The 17,198-nt window shown below is 40.9% G+C and overlaps 2 protein-coding genes across 12 annotated transcripts in view; both read left to right on the forward strand.

The window, feature by feature from the left end:
- The window catches only part of DLG1 (discs large MAGUK scaffold protein 1), a 259,278-nt gene extending 256,324 nt beyond the window's left edge, over positions 1-2,954 (forward strand). For all 10 annotated transcript variants that reach the window (XM_047733750.1, XM_047733758.1, XM_047733740.1 and 7 more), the window contains 2 exons: positions 131-222; positions 1,112-2,954. In XM_047733750.1, coding sequence (XP_047589706.1) covers positions 131-222; positions 1,112-1,218 — 199 coding nt within the window. In that variant the 3' untranslated portion in view covers positions 1,219-2,954. The remainder of the gene's footprint in view (positions 1-130; positions 223-1,111) is intronic.
- Positions 2,955-11,977: 9,023 nt separating this feature from the next.
- Positions 11,978-17,198, forward strand: part of MELTF (melanotransferrin) — a 30,156-nt gene continuing 24,935 nt past the window's right edge. Inside the window, exon 1 of one of the 2 annotated variants that reach the window (XM_047733849.1) lies at positions 11,978-12,536. In XM_047733849.1, the coding sequence (XP_047589805.1) occupies positions 12,347-12,536 (190 nt within the window). In that variant the 5' untranslated portion in view covers positions 11,978-12,346. Of the gene's footprint in view, positions 12,537-16,678; positions 17,191-17,198 lie in introns of those variants that run through there. The other variant, XM_047733858.1, reaches the window with a different exon arrangement.

Raw genomic sequence — 17,198 nt, forward strand, 5'->3', positions numbered from 1 at the left:
TGACGTTCATATTCTCAACAGAGCTCAGCTTTTCATGGTTTTATGCTTTATGTGTATCTTCTCCTTTGTCATCTTTTTTCAAAAAGGATTATAATGTACTAATTGCTAATTTCTAAATTTATTTGCATAGGGAAATGAATAAGCGTCTAACAGAAGAACAAGCCAGAAAGACATTTGAAAGAGCCATGAAACTGGAACAAGAATTTACTGAACATTTCACAGGTTGGCATCATGTGTGTCTGTGCCCTGACAGAATTTTGATTTGGAGCCATATAAACTGACCCATTGAACTTTGAACTATGCCCACATCTACCAGTAATTAATTACATGGCTAATACTATATATTAATACTATGTAATTAATACTGTGGTTTTCAGAATAATTCATCTAACCTAGGCAGTGGTGATGAGGAATCTTAAAAGTTAGTGTTTCTTAAGTGGTTCATTAGGACATATTAGACTGGAGAAAAATAGATTCAGACTTGATTTCTTCTGTGAAAATGACTTTTCTGATCTTATGCTTTATAAATTTTGATCCATTTTAGAATATTATTTGTTTAAAAAAAAAAAAATGAGTGGTTAGCAATTCCCAAATAATCTCTCATTCATTTTGTCCTTTAAATTATTCTTCACACTAAGTACATCAAATGCCATGGTGGTGTAACCCATGTGCTTTTTTTCTTTTTTTTTTTTTAAATAATTTCAGACTTACAGAACATTCACAAGAGTAATACCAGCAATTCTCATACACTTTTCACCCATATTTTCTAAATGTTAACATTTTACCACATTTCATTTTTTTCTGAAACATTGAAGAGTAAGTTGCAAGCAGATGCCCTTTTGCCTCTTAAATACTTCGGTGTATATCTACCAAATATGCAAAAGCAAAAATCACCAAATCTCACCTTTTGATCAATATTTAAAATTAAAATTCTTACATTTTTCCAGTAGGAAAATTACTGAAATGAGTGCCTATTACTAAGCAAACAATACGTAAATGGCCTTTTGCTGGATGAGTAACTAATTCTAAGATTTCACTTCTGTTTCACCAATAATTGTTACCATAAAGATAGACAATTAATGGAGTTTCTAATTTTGTTTAATTATTACAGCTATTGTACAGGGAGATACGCTGGAAGACATTTATAACCAAGTGAAGCAGATCATAGAGGAACAGTCTGGTCCGTACATCTGGGTTCCAGCAAAAGAAAAGTTATGAGGACTGATGTTTCTGTTTCTCTTTTCCACGATCTTATTTTCTCTGACACTGCTTTGCCCTTTCCTTTTGGAGTCTGTCTACAATACTCCTTCCACATTGAATCATATCCCACTCATCATTGTCTGCAGTTGTGCTTAGTTTTGACATGTAGGGTCTCCTTCAAGTTGTAGCATCTGTATTATTCTATGTCACTATTGGTTTGTGGCCATTTTTCAGAACTGAAGATGGAATGGCCTGACCAGCTATTAAGGATTTGGGGAGACTGGGAAATTGTGGTAAAATTCCTTAATGTTTAAGGGAAAGTAACTTTAAGAGATTTTCAGAAAAGCTTTATATACATTCTTTTCAAATTTCAGTATAAATGAAAGAAAAGTGGTGTTAATCAGTGATTTAGTAAACTTTGAGCAACAGTGCACGCTTAACTTTAATAGCATGGTTTGGCCAATATATTAACTTTCAAGTCCTTATCTCAATTGACTTGTGTTATCCAAACAAATATTTCATTATAGACAAATAAGAAAAATACGTTTTTTAATTTCAAAATTAATGTCTGCATTAACTTTCATAATTCACAAAGGGATATTCATTTTTCAGAAGAGTTCTTCATGTCTCATTGTTTGAGGGGTTTTTTTTCTCAATACATTTGCTAGGAATAGCGGTGTTATAAATGTTTTTAATCTACTTGTACAACACTATTTATAGTGTCTTACAAAAGTTGTTCATACATAATGATCATCACATTTTCTGAATTGCGGCCATGTTTAGGTGCTAGGGGAGCTCACCTTTTACACATAAGGTTGAGGAAATTTCATAGACGTAAATACAGACAGAACAGACATTACAGTGATGATGTAGTAATCATTATGGCAATGGAAAAGGAGTCCAATTCATAGTCTAAAACTTTAAATGTATTCTTAGGGATCAGATTTTAATGAATATTTTACCCACAGTAACTGCCTATTTTGTTATAATAAAATATATATATATATATATATATATAAATATATATAAAACTTTCTTTAACTAAACTCTGTAACTATGGGAATTATTTTCTTTACATAGTTGCACACACACACAAACATATATATATATTTAAAATATATTTTTTTCTTTTGCCACCTACTCTTAACTTTTTGTTTGGTTTTTAAATTAAATATTAATTGATTAGACTTTATCTTCCTTAATCATGTGAACTGAAAATGGGGGTATGGTGGTTGTGGAAAGAAACCTTTAGGGAAATTAGATTACGTACAGAAGTATAGGCGTGTTCTCCTCTTTTCTACAAAAGTTTTCAAATGGTTCCTGGGTCTGTTTTGAGGTTTTTTTTTTTTACTGTTGTTCTTGTCATTGGGTTTGGATTTGGTCTTCTGCCTCTCCTTCCAGTTCTCCTTTCACTAATAGGCAAATAAGCAAAAGCCTCATGTGTGTGTTTTCCCCTCAGACTGCACACCTTTCACCTCTTGTAGCTGCTCTGCATTAGAGTTGCACAGATCTTCATGGACAGCAATTTTAAGAAATTTTAGTGAAAGGTAGTTATGATTTCAGAAATCAGCTTCTCTGGTCTTTTAATGTTTGGCTTCCCTTTGCTTTTTTGGAGTTGTTTATTAAATATGTGTTTTTGACAGCCTCCTCATTACAATTCTTAAATGAGTACTGGTTTGTAAAGGATTATCAACATTATCCATTCCATTTATGAGAAAGAGGAGAAAAGCTAATAAACTTTGTTGTAAAATCCATATGTTAAATGTGTCTTGAATTCTGAAAGAATATATTGTTTACAAGCAAACATTTTCTGGAAACAACTTGGAGCATCGTGTAATTTATAAACTGGATTCGTGGGCCTTTAGGGAATCTGATCAAATTTTCTTCAGTAGGTCTTGGAATTGAGTATGTTAACACATTGAAATAAATACTATGGCAATAACAATAATTATACTAGGTTGTTACCAAACATAAAATGACTAGAAGAAAATTATTGTAAAATAATCTCAAGAGTCCCAGAAATCATTCTACAGCAAGACCCCAGCATAAGCCATTTTGAAATATTTACTGGTTACATGTTCTAAAATATCAAGAGGTTATAAAAATGATGCCATTTATCTGTTACAATGTGTATTACATTGCTTTTGGATGTCCTTGTTAAGTGATGTTTTTGTAAGAAAACAACTTTTGTTCAGCTTTCTAGATTGTATAGAATTATTAATAAAAGTACTAATTGCTTAGTACTACTGTGTAACAGCTTTAGTATATTATCATTTAATTTTAAAAGATAAGAATTTAAGAATTACTCCTCAAAAGTAAGGCTTAAATGAAATCACTTGCCCAAGATGACTTAGCTCTAATAAGTGGCAGTGCTTGGTATTTGCTCTGCCCCATGTTCTTTCTAATATATTAATGCTGCCTTGTTTTTCTCAGCCCCTACTATGTAAGGCACTATGACTCATATTATGTTAGTGCCCCTTTATAGAGACACCCCTAGATGAGGTCCTTGCCCGGAATCACACAGTAAGTAAGGACAGATCCATAGAACAAGTCACTTCATATCACAGCTGAAAGAAATGTTTCTGGGAGACAGATCAGCCCAGCACCATCACAGTGACATACAAAAAACTTCTTTGGAACCAAAAATGGGGAGGCGGGGCGGGGGCAGAGGAATGGAACAGTGTTCGTTAGGGGGAAAGTCCATTAGTCTGATACAGAGAGAATAATAGTATTTCAAATCTTTATAAGATATTCCATATTTTTACTATGCTTCTTAATATTTTTGAGTTGACAAAAATTAAAATGCCTCTTAAATGTGACTACACATTTCTGGTTGCTTTTCTATTTTGCATCTTCCCAGGGCTTTTCAAAAATGATGGAAACAAGCTTGCAGGAGAGACTCTCACACCAGGTAACCCACTACATAGTATTTAAATTCCAAGATAGCAATTTGAAGACTTACTCATGAGAAAAATTTGTTTACTAAAGCATTAGAGTAAACAGTTTACTTCCAAAATTCTGTCTGGAGTACTCCTAATTTACATGTGGTAAAACAAGCCCAGAGATCCTCATGTCTTAACCAAAGTTATACTACAAATCAGGAAGAGAGCCAGGATTAGAAGCTTTGATTCCAGGATCCTGAGACAGTGGTTTTTCTACCATCCGGTTCCTTTTCTTCCCATGCTATAAGCTGAATTTAGTGGGTTATTCAGTCCCTCAGGGTTTGAATTACTCATTAAAAGTAAATATCTATAAACTTAAAAGATTTTATTGAGGTGCTTCAGTTTGAAAGATACCAGGGGAAAACAACAAATGTCACTTTTCTGACCTAAGTTTAGATTATCTGGTGTTTTAGTCCAATGTCATAGATTCCATTTATGTTCCTTCCTGCAATTCCTTCAGAATTGCACAGTATAGCTTCTACTGGCTTTGGCAGTGGAGTACTGTAATGTGAAGGATGTAGGCTATGGAATCAGAGCTTGACTTAAATACCAGCACCACCACTCACTGGTTATGTAACTAACCTTGGACAAGTCATGTCATCACTCTTTCTGTTTACTTATCTCTAAAATGGAGATATTGAGGGCACCTGGGTGGCTCGGTCAGTTAAGTGTCCCAAGTCTTGGTTTTGGCTTGGGTCATGATCTCGGGGTCCTCAGGTTGAGCCGCAGCAGGCTCCGTGCTCAGTGGGGAGTCTGCTTCTCTCCCTCTTCCCCTCCCGCCTGCACATGCATTCGCTCTCATACACGCACAAATAATATAGAGATACTTTAAATAAGAAAGGAGCTTAGCACACTGTACATTCTAAAAGTTAATTCCCTTTTCCTTTAGAATCAGAAGCCTGAAATTGTTGCAACTTACTTTGTACAGATTACCTTGAGCCTTCATTTTAAATGGGATTTGAATGACTATCTTGCAGGATTGTTTTAAGGGTTAAATAATGTGTACAAAACAGTGATCATAGCATCTGATACTTGACTCTTTCTGCCTTCCTCTGGAGTATGTTTATGATTGGTAACAAAAGACAGAATAATATGGTCCACCGTTCTTCATCAACTGTAGAGAAATTTTCTTTGATGGACTTTCAGTGAAGAAATTATTTACATTTCAGTCCTTATAATCATTTTTACTCATCCCTACTCTGTCAAAGATGTGACTTTTGCCTACTCTACCTCAGTCTTGCACATGGAACTGGAAGACATCAAGACTTCATAAGCCATTCTCACATCTGCACAGTGCTAGACACAACAGTACCTAACAGTTTTCTCTCTATTGAGAGTCTAGGAACAGGCCTGGAAAATATTATTTTTTTTTTCCTATTTTAAAGCTTTACTGGCAATTTATGTATCATTTTTGGAAAATGTCTATTCAGATCCCTTGCCCACTTAAAAAAACTTAATTGAGGTATAGTTGACATATAACACTAGTTTCGGTTGGACAACATAGTGATTTTTTAATTATTACATACAATATGCTTGCTATGGGAAATGTAGTTACCATCTGTCACCACACAAAGTTATTAAAATATTATTTACTATATTGTCTATGCTGTACTTTTTAATCCCCACCACTTATTTATTTTTTTTATATTTTTTTTCTTTTTCTTTTTTTTTTTAATTTTTATTAATTTTATTTTTTATAAACATATATTTTTATCCCCAGGGGTACAGGTCTGTGAATCACCAGGTTTACACACTTCACAGCACTCACCATAGCACATACCCTCCCCAGTGTCCATAATCCCACCCCCCTCCTAACCCCCCTCCCCCCATCAACCCTCAGTTTGTTTTGTGAGATTAAGAGTCACTTATGGTCTGTCTCCCTCCCAAATCCATCTTGTTTCATTTACTCTTCTCCTACCCTCTTAACCCCCCATGTTGCATCTCCTATCCCTCATATCAGGGAGATCATATGATAGTTGTCTTTCTCCGATTGACTTATTTCGCTAAGCATGATACCCTCTAGTTCCATCCACGTCGTCGCAAATGGCAAGATTTCATTTCCTTTGATGGCTGCATAGTATTCCATTGTGTATATATACCACATCTTTTTTTTTTTTAAAGATTTTATTTATTTATTTGACAGAGAGAAATCACAAGTAGGCAGAGAGGCAGGCAGAGAGAGAGGAGGAAGCAGGCTCCCTGCTGAGCAGAAAGCCCGATGTGGGGCTTGAACCCAGGACCCTGAGATCATGACCTGAGCCGAAGGCAGTGGCTTAACCCACTGAGCCACCCAGGCGCCCCAATATACCACATCTTCTTTATCCATTCGTCTGTTGATGGACATCTAGGTTCTTTCCATAGTTTGGCTATTGTAGACATTGCTGCTATAAACATTCGGGTGCACGTGCCCCTTTGGATCACTATGTTTGTATCTTTAGAGTAAATACCCAGCAGTGCAATTGCTGGGTCATAGGGTAGTTCTATTTTCAACATTTTGAGGAACCTCCATGCTGTTTTCCAGAGTGGTTGCACCAACTTGCATTCCCACCAACAGTGTAGGAGGGTTCCCCTTTCTCCGCATCCTCGCCAGCATCTGTCATTTCCTGACTTGTTAATTTTAGCCATTCTGACTGGTGTGAGGTGATATCTCATTGTGGTTTTGATTTGTATTTCCCTGATGCCAAGTGATGTGGAGCACTTTTTCATGTGTCTGTTGGCCATCTGGATGTCGTCTTTGCAGAAATGTCTGTTCATGTCCTCTGCCCATTTCTTGATTGGATTATTTGTTCTTTGGGTGTTGCGTTTGCTAAGTCCTTTATAGATTTTGGACACTAGCCCTTTATCCGATATGTCATTTGCAAATAAATGGTGTTGGGAAAATTGGACAGCCACATGCAGAAAAATGAAATTGGATCATTTCCTTACACCACACACGAAAATAGACTCAAAATGGATGAAGGATCTCAATGTGAGAAAGGAATCCATCAAAATCCTTGAGGAGAACACAGGCAACAACCTCTTCGACCTCAGCTGCAGCAACATCTTCCTAGGAACATCGCCAAAAGCAAGGGAAGCAAGGGCAAAAATGAACTATTGGGATTTTATCAAGATCAAAAGCTTTTGCACAGCAAAGGAAACAGTTAACAAAACCAAAAGACAACTGACAGAATGGAAAAGATTATTTAAATCACCCAGGTAAGATACATTTTCTTTTATTCAGTTTGACATAGAATAGTCACTACTTATCCATGATTACTTTCTCTGTGACTGCTACCAGCTCTTTCTTCATATGGTTACCTGAGAGTTGGCAAAACAAATCCTGGTCTGCCGAACAGCAGTGTGAACAGCATTTGTGGTCAGGTAAACTGATGTCATTTGAAACTTAGGAACAGGCACCAAACCTGACCAGGGAGAGTTTCACACTACAAATTTTTCTAGCAGCTTCTATTAGTATAGTAGAGTATAGAGATGGGGGAAGATAAAGAGGAAGGAGACTAGAAGACAGTGAAGGCTGGAATTCTCTCCCACTACCTTTTTTTGTTGTTGTTTACTTGTTATTGAAGTATACATATATAAAATGTATAAATATCACAAGTGTACATATACTTAATGAATTTTTACAAACCAACACCCACATAACAATCAGAATGAAGCTCAAACAGAACATGACCAGCACCCTAGGTACTCCGCCACATCTCCCTCCCACTCATTATTCCTACTCCAAGGAAAGCCGCTATCCTTTTTTTTTTTTTTTAAGATTTTATTTATTTATTCATGAGAGACAGAGACAGGCAGAGGGAGAAGCAGACTCCCTGCTGAGCAGGGAGCCCGATGTAAGGCTTGATCCTAGGACCCTGGAATCATTACCTGAGCCAAAAGCAGATGCTTAAGGACTGAGCCACCCAGGCGCGCCCCCCCCCCCCACCTTTTTTAAGATTTTATTTATTTGACAGCTAGAGAGAGAATGCACAGTTAGGCAGAGCAGCAGGCAGAGGGAGAGGGAGAAGAGGCTCTCTGCTGAGCAGGGAGCCTGATGTGGGACTCCATCCCAGGACCCTAGAATCGACCTGAGCCAAAGGCAGCTGCTTAACCAACTGAGCCACCCAGGTGCCCTGCCCCTCGCTTTTTTTTAAAGACTTATTTATTTTAGTGAGAGCAGGGTGAGGGAGAGAAGCAGGCTCCCTGACAGATGTGGAGCCCCAGGCAGGGCTCGATCTCACAACCCTGAGATTGTGACCTGAGCTGTAATCAAGAATCAGATGTTTTAACCGACTGAGCAATACAGGCACCTCCCTAATTTTGTATCTTTTTAACTTATGTACAGCAAAATTCTCTATGGTGTCCAGTTCTGAGAGTTTTGACCCATGTATATATAATGTAGTCACCCCCAAAACTTCTAGTCCATACCTTCTCCTACCCCCAACCTGTGATAACCACTGATATTTTCTTAGTGCCTATAGTTTTGCCTTTCCCAGGATGTCCCCTAAATGGAGCCATATCCTACAAAGCATTTGGGGTGTGGCTTCTCGGACCTAGCAAAATGCATTTGAGGTTCATCCATGTTGCTGCAGAAATCAAGTTTGTTATTTTCATTGCTAAGTGGTAGCCCATTTTATGGATGTATCATTCATTTATCTGTTTCTTCACTGAAGGACTTTGGATTGTTTTCAGTCTTTTCCACTACACTTTTGTGCTTCTTTGCAGCTTTAGGTCTGCAGGAGGAGGAATCAGAACCAGAAATGGGTTTCTGACCTGATAGCTGTGACAGGCCCTCCCACCTCTACCTCTCTCTCACTACTGTGAGCATCCACACATTTGGGCAGTTGTACAGGAGCTTATTATCCTAAAACTTTAAATGCAGGATAATATATCCCAAGAGCCTGTTTATAGAACAAAATTATATTTAAAGTAGAGTACGAGAGTAGGTAATTTCAAATTTTTAGATTTTCAAATTCCAAGGAATAATACTCAGATGGTCCAAAAGCTGGATGTGCCAGTGACCCATGCCAGGTTCTCTTTGCTAGTGTCCAAAGGGAAATAAATGTAGTCTACTTAGGATAGTAGTAGATGAGACGAAAATAGTCTGAGAAACCAATGGAAACATTTGTTAAAGGTGAGATTAATAGCCTTAAAATTTAGGAAGCAGTCCTGAGACAGCCCTAATCTTTCAAAAAAGTCTAGTTTGTTGAACACCAAAGGATTGTAGCTTGTGTTTTAAATTAATGACTACCAATTTCTTTTAGCTGGTAACTTCTCTGTATCTTAAAAATTACTAATATTCTATGATTAACAGAAATCTAATTCCAATGCAGCATATTTTTTAAAAGATTTTATTATTTATTTGACAGACCAAGATCACAAGCAGGCAGAGAGGCAGGCAGAAAGCGGGGGGAAGCAGGCTCCCCACTGAGCAGAGAGCCCGATGTGGGGTTCAATTCCAGGACCCTGGGATCATGACCTGAGCCGAAGGCAGAGGCTCAACCCACTGAGCCACCCAGGCGCCCCTCCAATGCAGCATATTTAAGGAATCCTTGACCCAGAGCTGCCTGTCCCCTTCACTGATGGCATGCAGATAGCACAACTGGCCTTGTCTTTGTTTGCCGTCCATATCATATATGACTTGATCTCTCTTGTGTATTTTCAAAAACAACAACAATAACAACAACATTAGGTCATTCCTCTTAATTGGTGCCAAACTAAACCTTAGAAACTACTGGTGTTACCCAAAATAGGAATAAGCCATTCAAATTGAGCATGTATTCATCCCTGTTTCTGCAAATCAACTGTTAATAACCAATATCATTTGGACAGTTTTTACCTACAGTAAAATGATTTTTTAAAAACTGTATAGAAGTCTGTGCACAAAATAATTAGCATGTGAAACAAGACATGGTGAATTCTCTGATGGAAGAAAAGATTAGAACAAGTGATCTAATCTTTCTTTAGGATGTCTAAAATCGGGTTCATTCACCTCACAGATGGGAGGGCTAAAGACAAGACTTAAGTCCCATATGTTTCACACTATGAATCTCTATGAAAAGGTTTTCTAAATCTTGTGACAGTCATTTGATCAAAAATATCTACTTCCCTAGTGGTATTTAAGACTAGAAAAGATGTCTTAATAATCTCTTTCTTTCTCTCTGAAAGTTCAGTGCTTGCTTCAGATCTAGTTTATCTGACGTTCCTTACTTACTCTTACTAGGAAAAAACTTTACTAACCTTTTAACTATTTTTCTACCAGTAGCTAATAATGGTTGTGCTTAATAGAATATTCTCTCCATCACCCACATTTTAACCTTAATGCTTTTTGACATTTCTCTTCCCCAAATATTGTCACCAAATATTGTTGATTATTCCTTAATGTCATATTTTTCTTGCTATTTCTTTTTTTAAATTTATTTTAAAGATTTTTTATTTCACAGAGAGAGAGAGAGAGATTATAAGTAGGCAGAGAGGCAGGCAGAGAGGGGGGGGAGCAGGCTCCCCGCCGAGCAGAGAGCCCAACACGGGGCTCGATCCCAGGACCCCGGGATCATTACCTGAGCCTAAGGCAGAGGCCTCAACCCACTGAGCCACCCAGGCGCCCCCCCTTTTTTTTTTTTTAATTTTATTTTTTATAAACATATATATTTATCCCCAGGGGTACAGGTCTGTGAATCGCCAGGTCCACACACTTCACAGCACTCACCATAGCACATACCCTCCCCAATGTCCATAATCCCACCCCCCCCAACTCCCCTCCCCCCCATCAACCCTCAGTTTGTTTTGTGAGATTAAGAGTCACTTATGGTTTGTCTCCCTCCCAATTCCATCTTGTTTCATTTACTCTTCTCCTACCCCCTTAACCTCCCATGTTGCATCTCCTCTCCCTCATATCAGGGAGATCATATGATAGTTGTCTTTCTCCGATTGACTTATTTCGCTAAGCATGATACCCTCTAGTTCCATCCACGTCGTCGCAAATGGCAAGATTTCATTTCTTTTGATGGCTGCATAGTATTCCATTGTGTATATATACCACATCATCTTTATCCATTCATTGACTGTTGATGGACATCTAGGTTCTTTCCATAGTTTGGCTATTGTAGACATTGCTGCTATAAACATTCGGGTGCACGTGCCCCTTCGGATCACTATGTTTGTATCTTTAGGGTAAATACCCACCCGTGCAATTGCTGGGTCATAGGGTAGTTCTATTTTCAACATTTTGAGGAACCTCCATGCTGTTTTCCAGAGTGGTTGCACCAACTTGCATTCCCACCAACAGTGTAGGAGGGTTCCCCTTTCTCCGCATCCTCGCCAGCATCTGTCATTTCCTGACTTGTTAATTTTAGCCATTCTGACTGGTGTGAGGTGATATCTCATTGTGGTTTTGATTTGTATTTCCCTGATGCTGAGTGATGTGGAGCACTTTTTCATGTGTCTGTTGGCCATCTGGATGTCGTCTTTGCAGAAATGTCTGTTCATGTCCTCTGCCCATTTCTTGATTGGATTATTTGTTCTTTGGGTGTTGAGTTTGCTAAGTTCTTTATAGATTTTGGACACTAGCCCTTTATCTGATATGTCATTTGCAAATATCTTCTACCATTCTGTCAGTTGTCTTTTGGTTTTATTAACTGTTTCCTTTGCTGTGCAAAAGCTTTTGATCTTGATAAAATCCCAATAGTTCATTTTTGCCCTTGCTTCCCTTGCCTTTGGCGAAGTTCCTAGGAAGATGTTGCTGTGGCTGAGGTCGAAGAGGTTGCTGCCAGGCGCCCCTTCTTGCTATTATTTTCACTGTCATCACTCTAATCCCGAACCCACCCACAACCCCAAGCGCTGATTCCTGAGGTGGCCTCTTAATTCATCTCTCAGCCTCTTAATTTGCTCCCTTGCTGACCTAGCCATCACCAGATGACTTCTCCTAAAATGCAGCTTGGATTGTGTTTTTCCTCAGTGACCTTCACAGGTCCCAAATCCAAACCAATTAACTTACCTGTCTAATACAGTTTTGGAACATAGTATGAGGTCCATCGGTCATGTCCCGCCACCTACCTCTCCAGCGGTATCTCAGCAGTTCTTGTCTGTGGCTGTTGGTCATGCAAAGCCCTGCCTTTCTTCAAGGCCCAGCCTAAATCCCTCCTCCTGCAGAAGACTCCCTGTTACAGCCCTGGAACCTGAACACCTGCAGTGTGTGTATACTGGGGGTCCACCGAACACCAAGGATGTTCTCCCTGTGCTGCTTCTACCTCTTTAGGTGTTTGGTCTGTCTCAGATTGGGTGGCCTTCTCCTTGTGTTCGTCTGCCCCAGTTTGGTACCTATGGCAGGAGACCAGAGTGCACAGCTTGCGGGCCTCTCGTGCAGCAAGACAGTCTTCACTGCCTTGGCTTTTCATGACCTGAAAAGATCACCATGTAAGTGTTAGTGGCCACTTCATTTGCAAATCGGTCAGAGTTGGGAGGGAAGAGTGGATGGGAGTGGGTAAAACAGTCTGACTACAGATCTCTAAATCAGCCAAAGTTTTTTATTTAATTATAGTCCTTTCTGGTCCCTGGTATAGTAGTCTTCCTTCCGAACATGCTTTGTGATTTTTCTCTGTCAATTTTATCTTCCTTGTGTATATGTTTTCATGATAAGTCATCTGAAACCCTCCTTGGAAGTAGCTGGGGTAGGAATAACTCCTCTGTAAGTCTTAGTGACAGAGCCAAATATAGTATTCTTGATTTTATTTCTTTATTCTTTAGCTTCTTTTATACTGGTTTCTACTCATTAAATCTTTTTTTTTATCTTTTTTTTTTTTAAGATTTTATTTATTTATCTGACAGACAGAGATCACAAGCAGACAGAGAGGCAGGCAGAGACAGAGAGGGAAGCAGGCTCCCTGCTGAGCAGAGAGCCCGATGTGGGACTCGATCCCAGGACCCTGAGATCATGACCTGAGCCGAAGGCAGCGGCTTAACTCACTGAGCCACCCAGGCCCCCCTCATTAAATCTTATATTAAGTGAAACAGATGGAGATTTATTAATGGCTTAAAAACTCTATCTCCAGGGCTGATCTTGGAGCCTGCTAATCCTCCTTTACATTTTAAACTCTGGGTTGCAAGGAAAGTTTTCAGGAGAAAAAAATACTTATTTGTTTGATATTAAAATAATAAGCCAAGCTCTGGGATGCTGGACTTACATTTGAATGCAGGTTTGACTCAGAGCTTTTTCCACCCCTCTTCTTTCCCATTTCCAAGGAGGAAGCATCGTCCCTTTTCCTTTAAGATTACCCTCTCCACTTGTCCTGATCTTATTTCTTACATCCTCTTCAATTACTGCCCCACCCCACCCTGCGCCTTTTCCTGTATCTTTAGTCTCCTTCCTGCATGGATTACTTGTGCTCTGATTATATGATCAAATCTCTCCTATCCTGGGGTGCCTCGGTGGCTCAGTGGGTTAAACCTCTGCCTTCAGCTCAGGTCCTGATCTCAAGGTCCTGGGATCGAGCCCCATATCGGGCTCTCTGCTCAGCGGGGAGCCTGCTTCCCTCTCTGCCTACTTGATCTCTCTCTGTCAAATAAATAAAATCGTAAAAAAAAAAAAAAAAAAAAACAACTCTCCTATCCTATAAAAACTTTCCATTGACTCCTAATCCCCTTGAAGCAATCTCTCTCCTCTGCCTTTCTTAAGCCAAATATCTTTAAAGAGACACTCTGTCCACTTTCCATTGGTTTATAATAATAATTTGTTGAATGCCTACTGTATTTTAGACATGAAGCTAGACATTGGGAATGATGGCAGACAAGCCACTACCCTGCTCTCGTGAAGCTCAGCCTCCTGGCCAAGCCTCAGCCCTTGCCATCCCACTGAACCTGCTTGGACAAAGCTGTCTGTGGACCTCCTACTCCCCAAATTCTGTGGCTCTTCTCAGTCCTTCCTCCTTAGCAGCATGAAACACCTGAACAGTAATTAGTAACATCCTAAAACTTAATAGAAATCATCCTCCATACTCAAGACCCTGTGTTTAGTACAGAGAAGAACAAGCACAGAATCTGCCTATGAAAAGCTTATACACAGAGCCTCAGGTAGCCCAAGTGACCAGGGCTCCCCTAAGTGAAGCTTCCTGGGGAAAACACATTTTTAAGAGGCAAAAGCTCGTATTCACAAAACTTGCTCAACATATCTACCATTGATCTCAAGAAACAAATTCAGATGTATTAGCTAGTCAGCAAGTACACGGTGGACAATGTCAGGAGTAAGAACATAATACCCTCTGATAACACATTTTCTGCCAAAATGTTCACCACTGCTAATATTCTCTGGGCATACCAGTCCATTCAAGGGTTCTCCAAATAAAAATAGTCTGGGCTTATTCTTAATTAGTCAAAGACATCACAGCTCATAGAAATAGAAAAATATAAACCATGGTTTATTGAGATGAAAAAATATGAATTTTCCTAAGATTCTGGGTAAAAGAACTGTGCATCCATATTTTGCTGGTTCTTTAGTCCACAACTGTCAACACAGGTTCTCCACCTCCTGTCATCAAAGGCCCCTTCTTTCTGAATCCCCAGAGACTATCTTTACTGTGTTCCATCCCATAGCCTCTGCTACTGTATCTCAGTTCCCTGGCAAGCAAGCTCCATGTGGGGGTGGGGACACCCTGAATCCAGACCCAGATCTGTGTCTTTGGCAGAATGTAGTAGAGTTCTTTGTATTTCATGTTATGGAATAGAGTCAGGGAGAGAGAGGTAGTCCCAAAACAGAGTTGTCTAGGTCCCAACATGTTATAGAAGTCTTAGTGAAACTAGTTCTTGTTTCTAGAAGGAAGCTCAAAGGCACTCTTCCTCTCCTCAGTCCTCAGTATGAGTCCAGAATAGGGCCCAAACTATGCTCAGTGCTTCTGCTCCTCTAAACAGCTATTTCTAGGTTAAATCACTGGTTCATTATTCTCCCACTGCATCCCACCCATTCCTCTGATATACCCAGGGATGTCCTTACCTCAGAAATAGCAGGATCCAGGCTCAAGCCAAATCAAGAGTTCCCCATTACATATAGATAATCTATGTGTGTAATTTCCATGGCCAAAGCTATGTCCATGCTACAACCAAGCAAATGAGTCAGACATAGAAGCCTCTAGAGCCCAGAGACAGCAAGTTCACTGGTGAGTCACAGTTGGGGAATGACTCTCCAGAGATAGGGAAAGGACCTCACTGCAAGATTGCTCACCCAAGCTCTTAGGTTGTAGCTGTCTGACATCTTCTCAGTGTCACCTGGAGTTTTGCTAGAGGAATATCTTCATGAACACAAAGGTACTTGCCAGTACCTTCCGGTTGCTCCTGGACTATAACAAAATGATCCTTTTCATCCTCATGGCCAGGAGGGTGAGACTTACTAAGGATGCTTCTATTTATTTCATCCTCTCAGGACAGGCCATAGCCCCTCTGCCAGGGCCACCTACTAGTCTGTTTGTGTGAATCAGACAGAGGGGCCTCCTGATGGATCCAGCTCAGAACAGAAAAACAGCTTCCCGTACATGTCCCCATCTGACTGTCCAGAGCAGACATCTTTTTGGGGAGGAAGAATGGCACACCAGAGCCATCATGACCTACCTTTTCCATATGGAGAAACTGAAACCCAGAGAGAGGAGAATGAATCCGCCCAAGGCCACATGGTGAGCCAGTGATCACGGAAGAACATTGGTCAGGTCTCCTGAAGTCCAGCCCGTGGAACTGCCATGGATCATCTCAGGGTGTGAGAAGCAGCAGCTCCCTTCCCCACGGAGCAGACCAGGCTCGAGGACTCAGACGCCCGGATATTTCTCTCATACTCAGTGTTTTTACTACATGTGTCCTCTATCCAAGATAGGGAGGCTCTCATTCCCCGGTACTTACAAGAGGACAATGACAAAACATAAGGACACAAATGGAAGCAGAGAAGTGAGTCAGAATTTCGACAGCCCACTCCCCACTTCCGGTCTACCTAGAACAGTGTTTCTCAGACTGTGCTGTGCGCAGGAAGCGGAAGCATATATTGCTGGCTCTACCCCCAGAGCTTTGATTTAGCAGATCAGAGGTGGGCCTGAGAATGTGCATATCTAACATGTTCCGGGGCAGGGGGTGCCCATGCCGTGGGGTCTAGGGCACACTTTGAGACCCCGAGGCCTAGAAAAATAGACAACTCAGCCTTTCCTCCCTCATCTTCATTTTCTTTCTACTTTCATGTCCCTCTCTGTCCTTATCTGCTTCTTCCTCCAACCCCCCCACCTTTTTTTTGGTCTTCTTCCCATCTTTCAAACATGATGGGATGAGTGAGCCAAGCTGCCAGGGCTGCGGGTTCTAGTTCCAGCTCTGTCACTTACTAAATGTGTGACCGTAGGGTGAAGTCACTTCCCTAGCGTAGGCCCAAGGAGAGACAGCCCCAACCCACCCTGCCAACCCCTCCCCAGAACACATCTACAGGGCTCATCCCTGTATCACCAGACACTGTGCGATATGTACTTGCAGAGAGGCTGGTGAATGAATGTGCTGGTCTTTCATCTTGCAGTTCAGACTCTGGGAATCTACTTCTTCCTTCCAAATCTGAGCTTCTCCCTCTTCAGTTGCACATGATATTAAGGATCCTTCTAGAACAAGGGGAGGGGCGGATGGTTGAGGGGAGAGCACTCTAGAACAGCCTGTGAACTGGGGTAATCAGACCCCCAGACAACAGGCACCTGACATTCAGGGACAGAGGAGCACCAGGGACCCCGAGTGCCAGCGGCTAGACTCGGTCACTAAGGGCGGCCGAGGTTCCAGAAGGGGGCGCTAGAGAGAAGGCCAAGCCCCGCGTGGTCCTCCCAGGAGTCCGGCCTGGGGTGGGCGGATGTGCCCCAGGGGCGTGGACCCCGCCAAGGCACGCCCCGGCCGCGCTTAAGTAGGGGCAGGCCCGGGCTAAGGAGGAGGGAGGGGGAAAGCCCTGACTGCTGCGGCCCCGGGCGAACCTAGAGGTAGACCCGCCTGCAGGCACCCCGGCCCCCGCTAGTTCCCTACCGCGCCATGCGGGGCCGAAGCGTGGTCTTGTGGCTCTTCCTCGCTCTGCGCACAGGTGAGGTC

The sequence above is a fragment of the Lutra lutra genome, chromosome 1 (assembly GCF_902655055.1).
Source record: "Lutra lutra chromosome 1, mLutLut1.2, whole genome shotgun sequence".
Classification (NCBI taxonomy): Eukaryota; Metazoa; Chordata; class Mammalia; order Carnivora; family Mustelidae; genus Lutra; species Lutra lutra.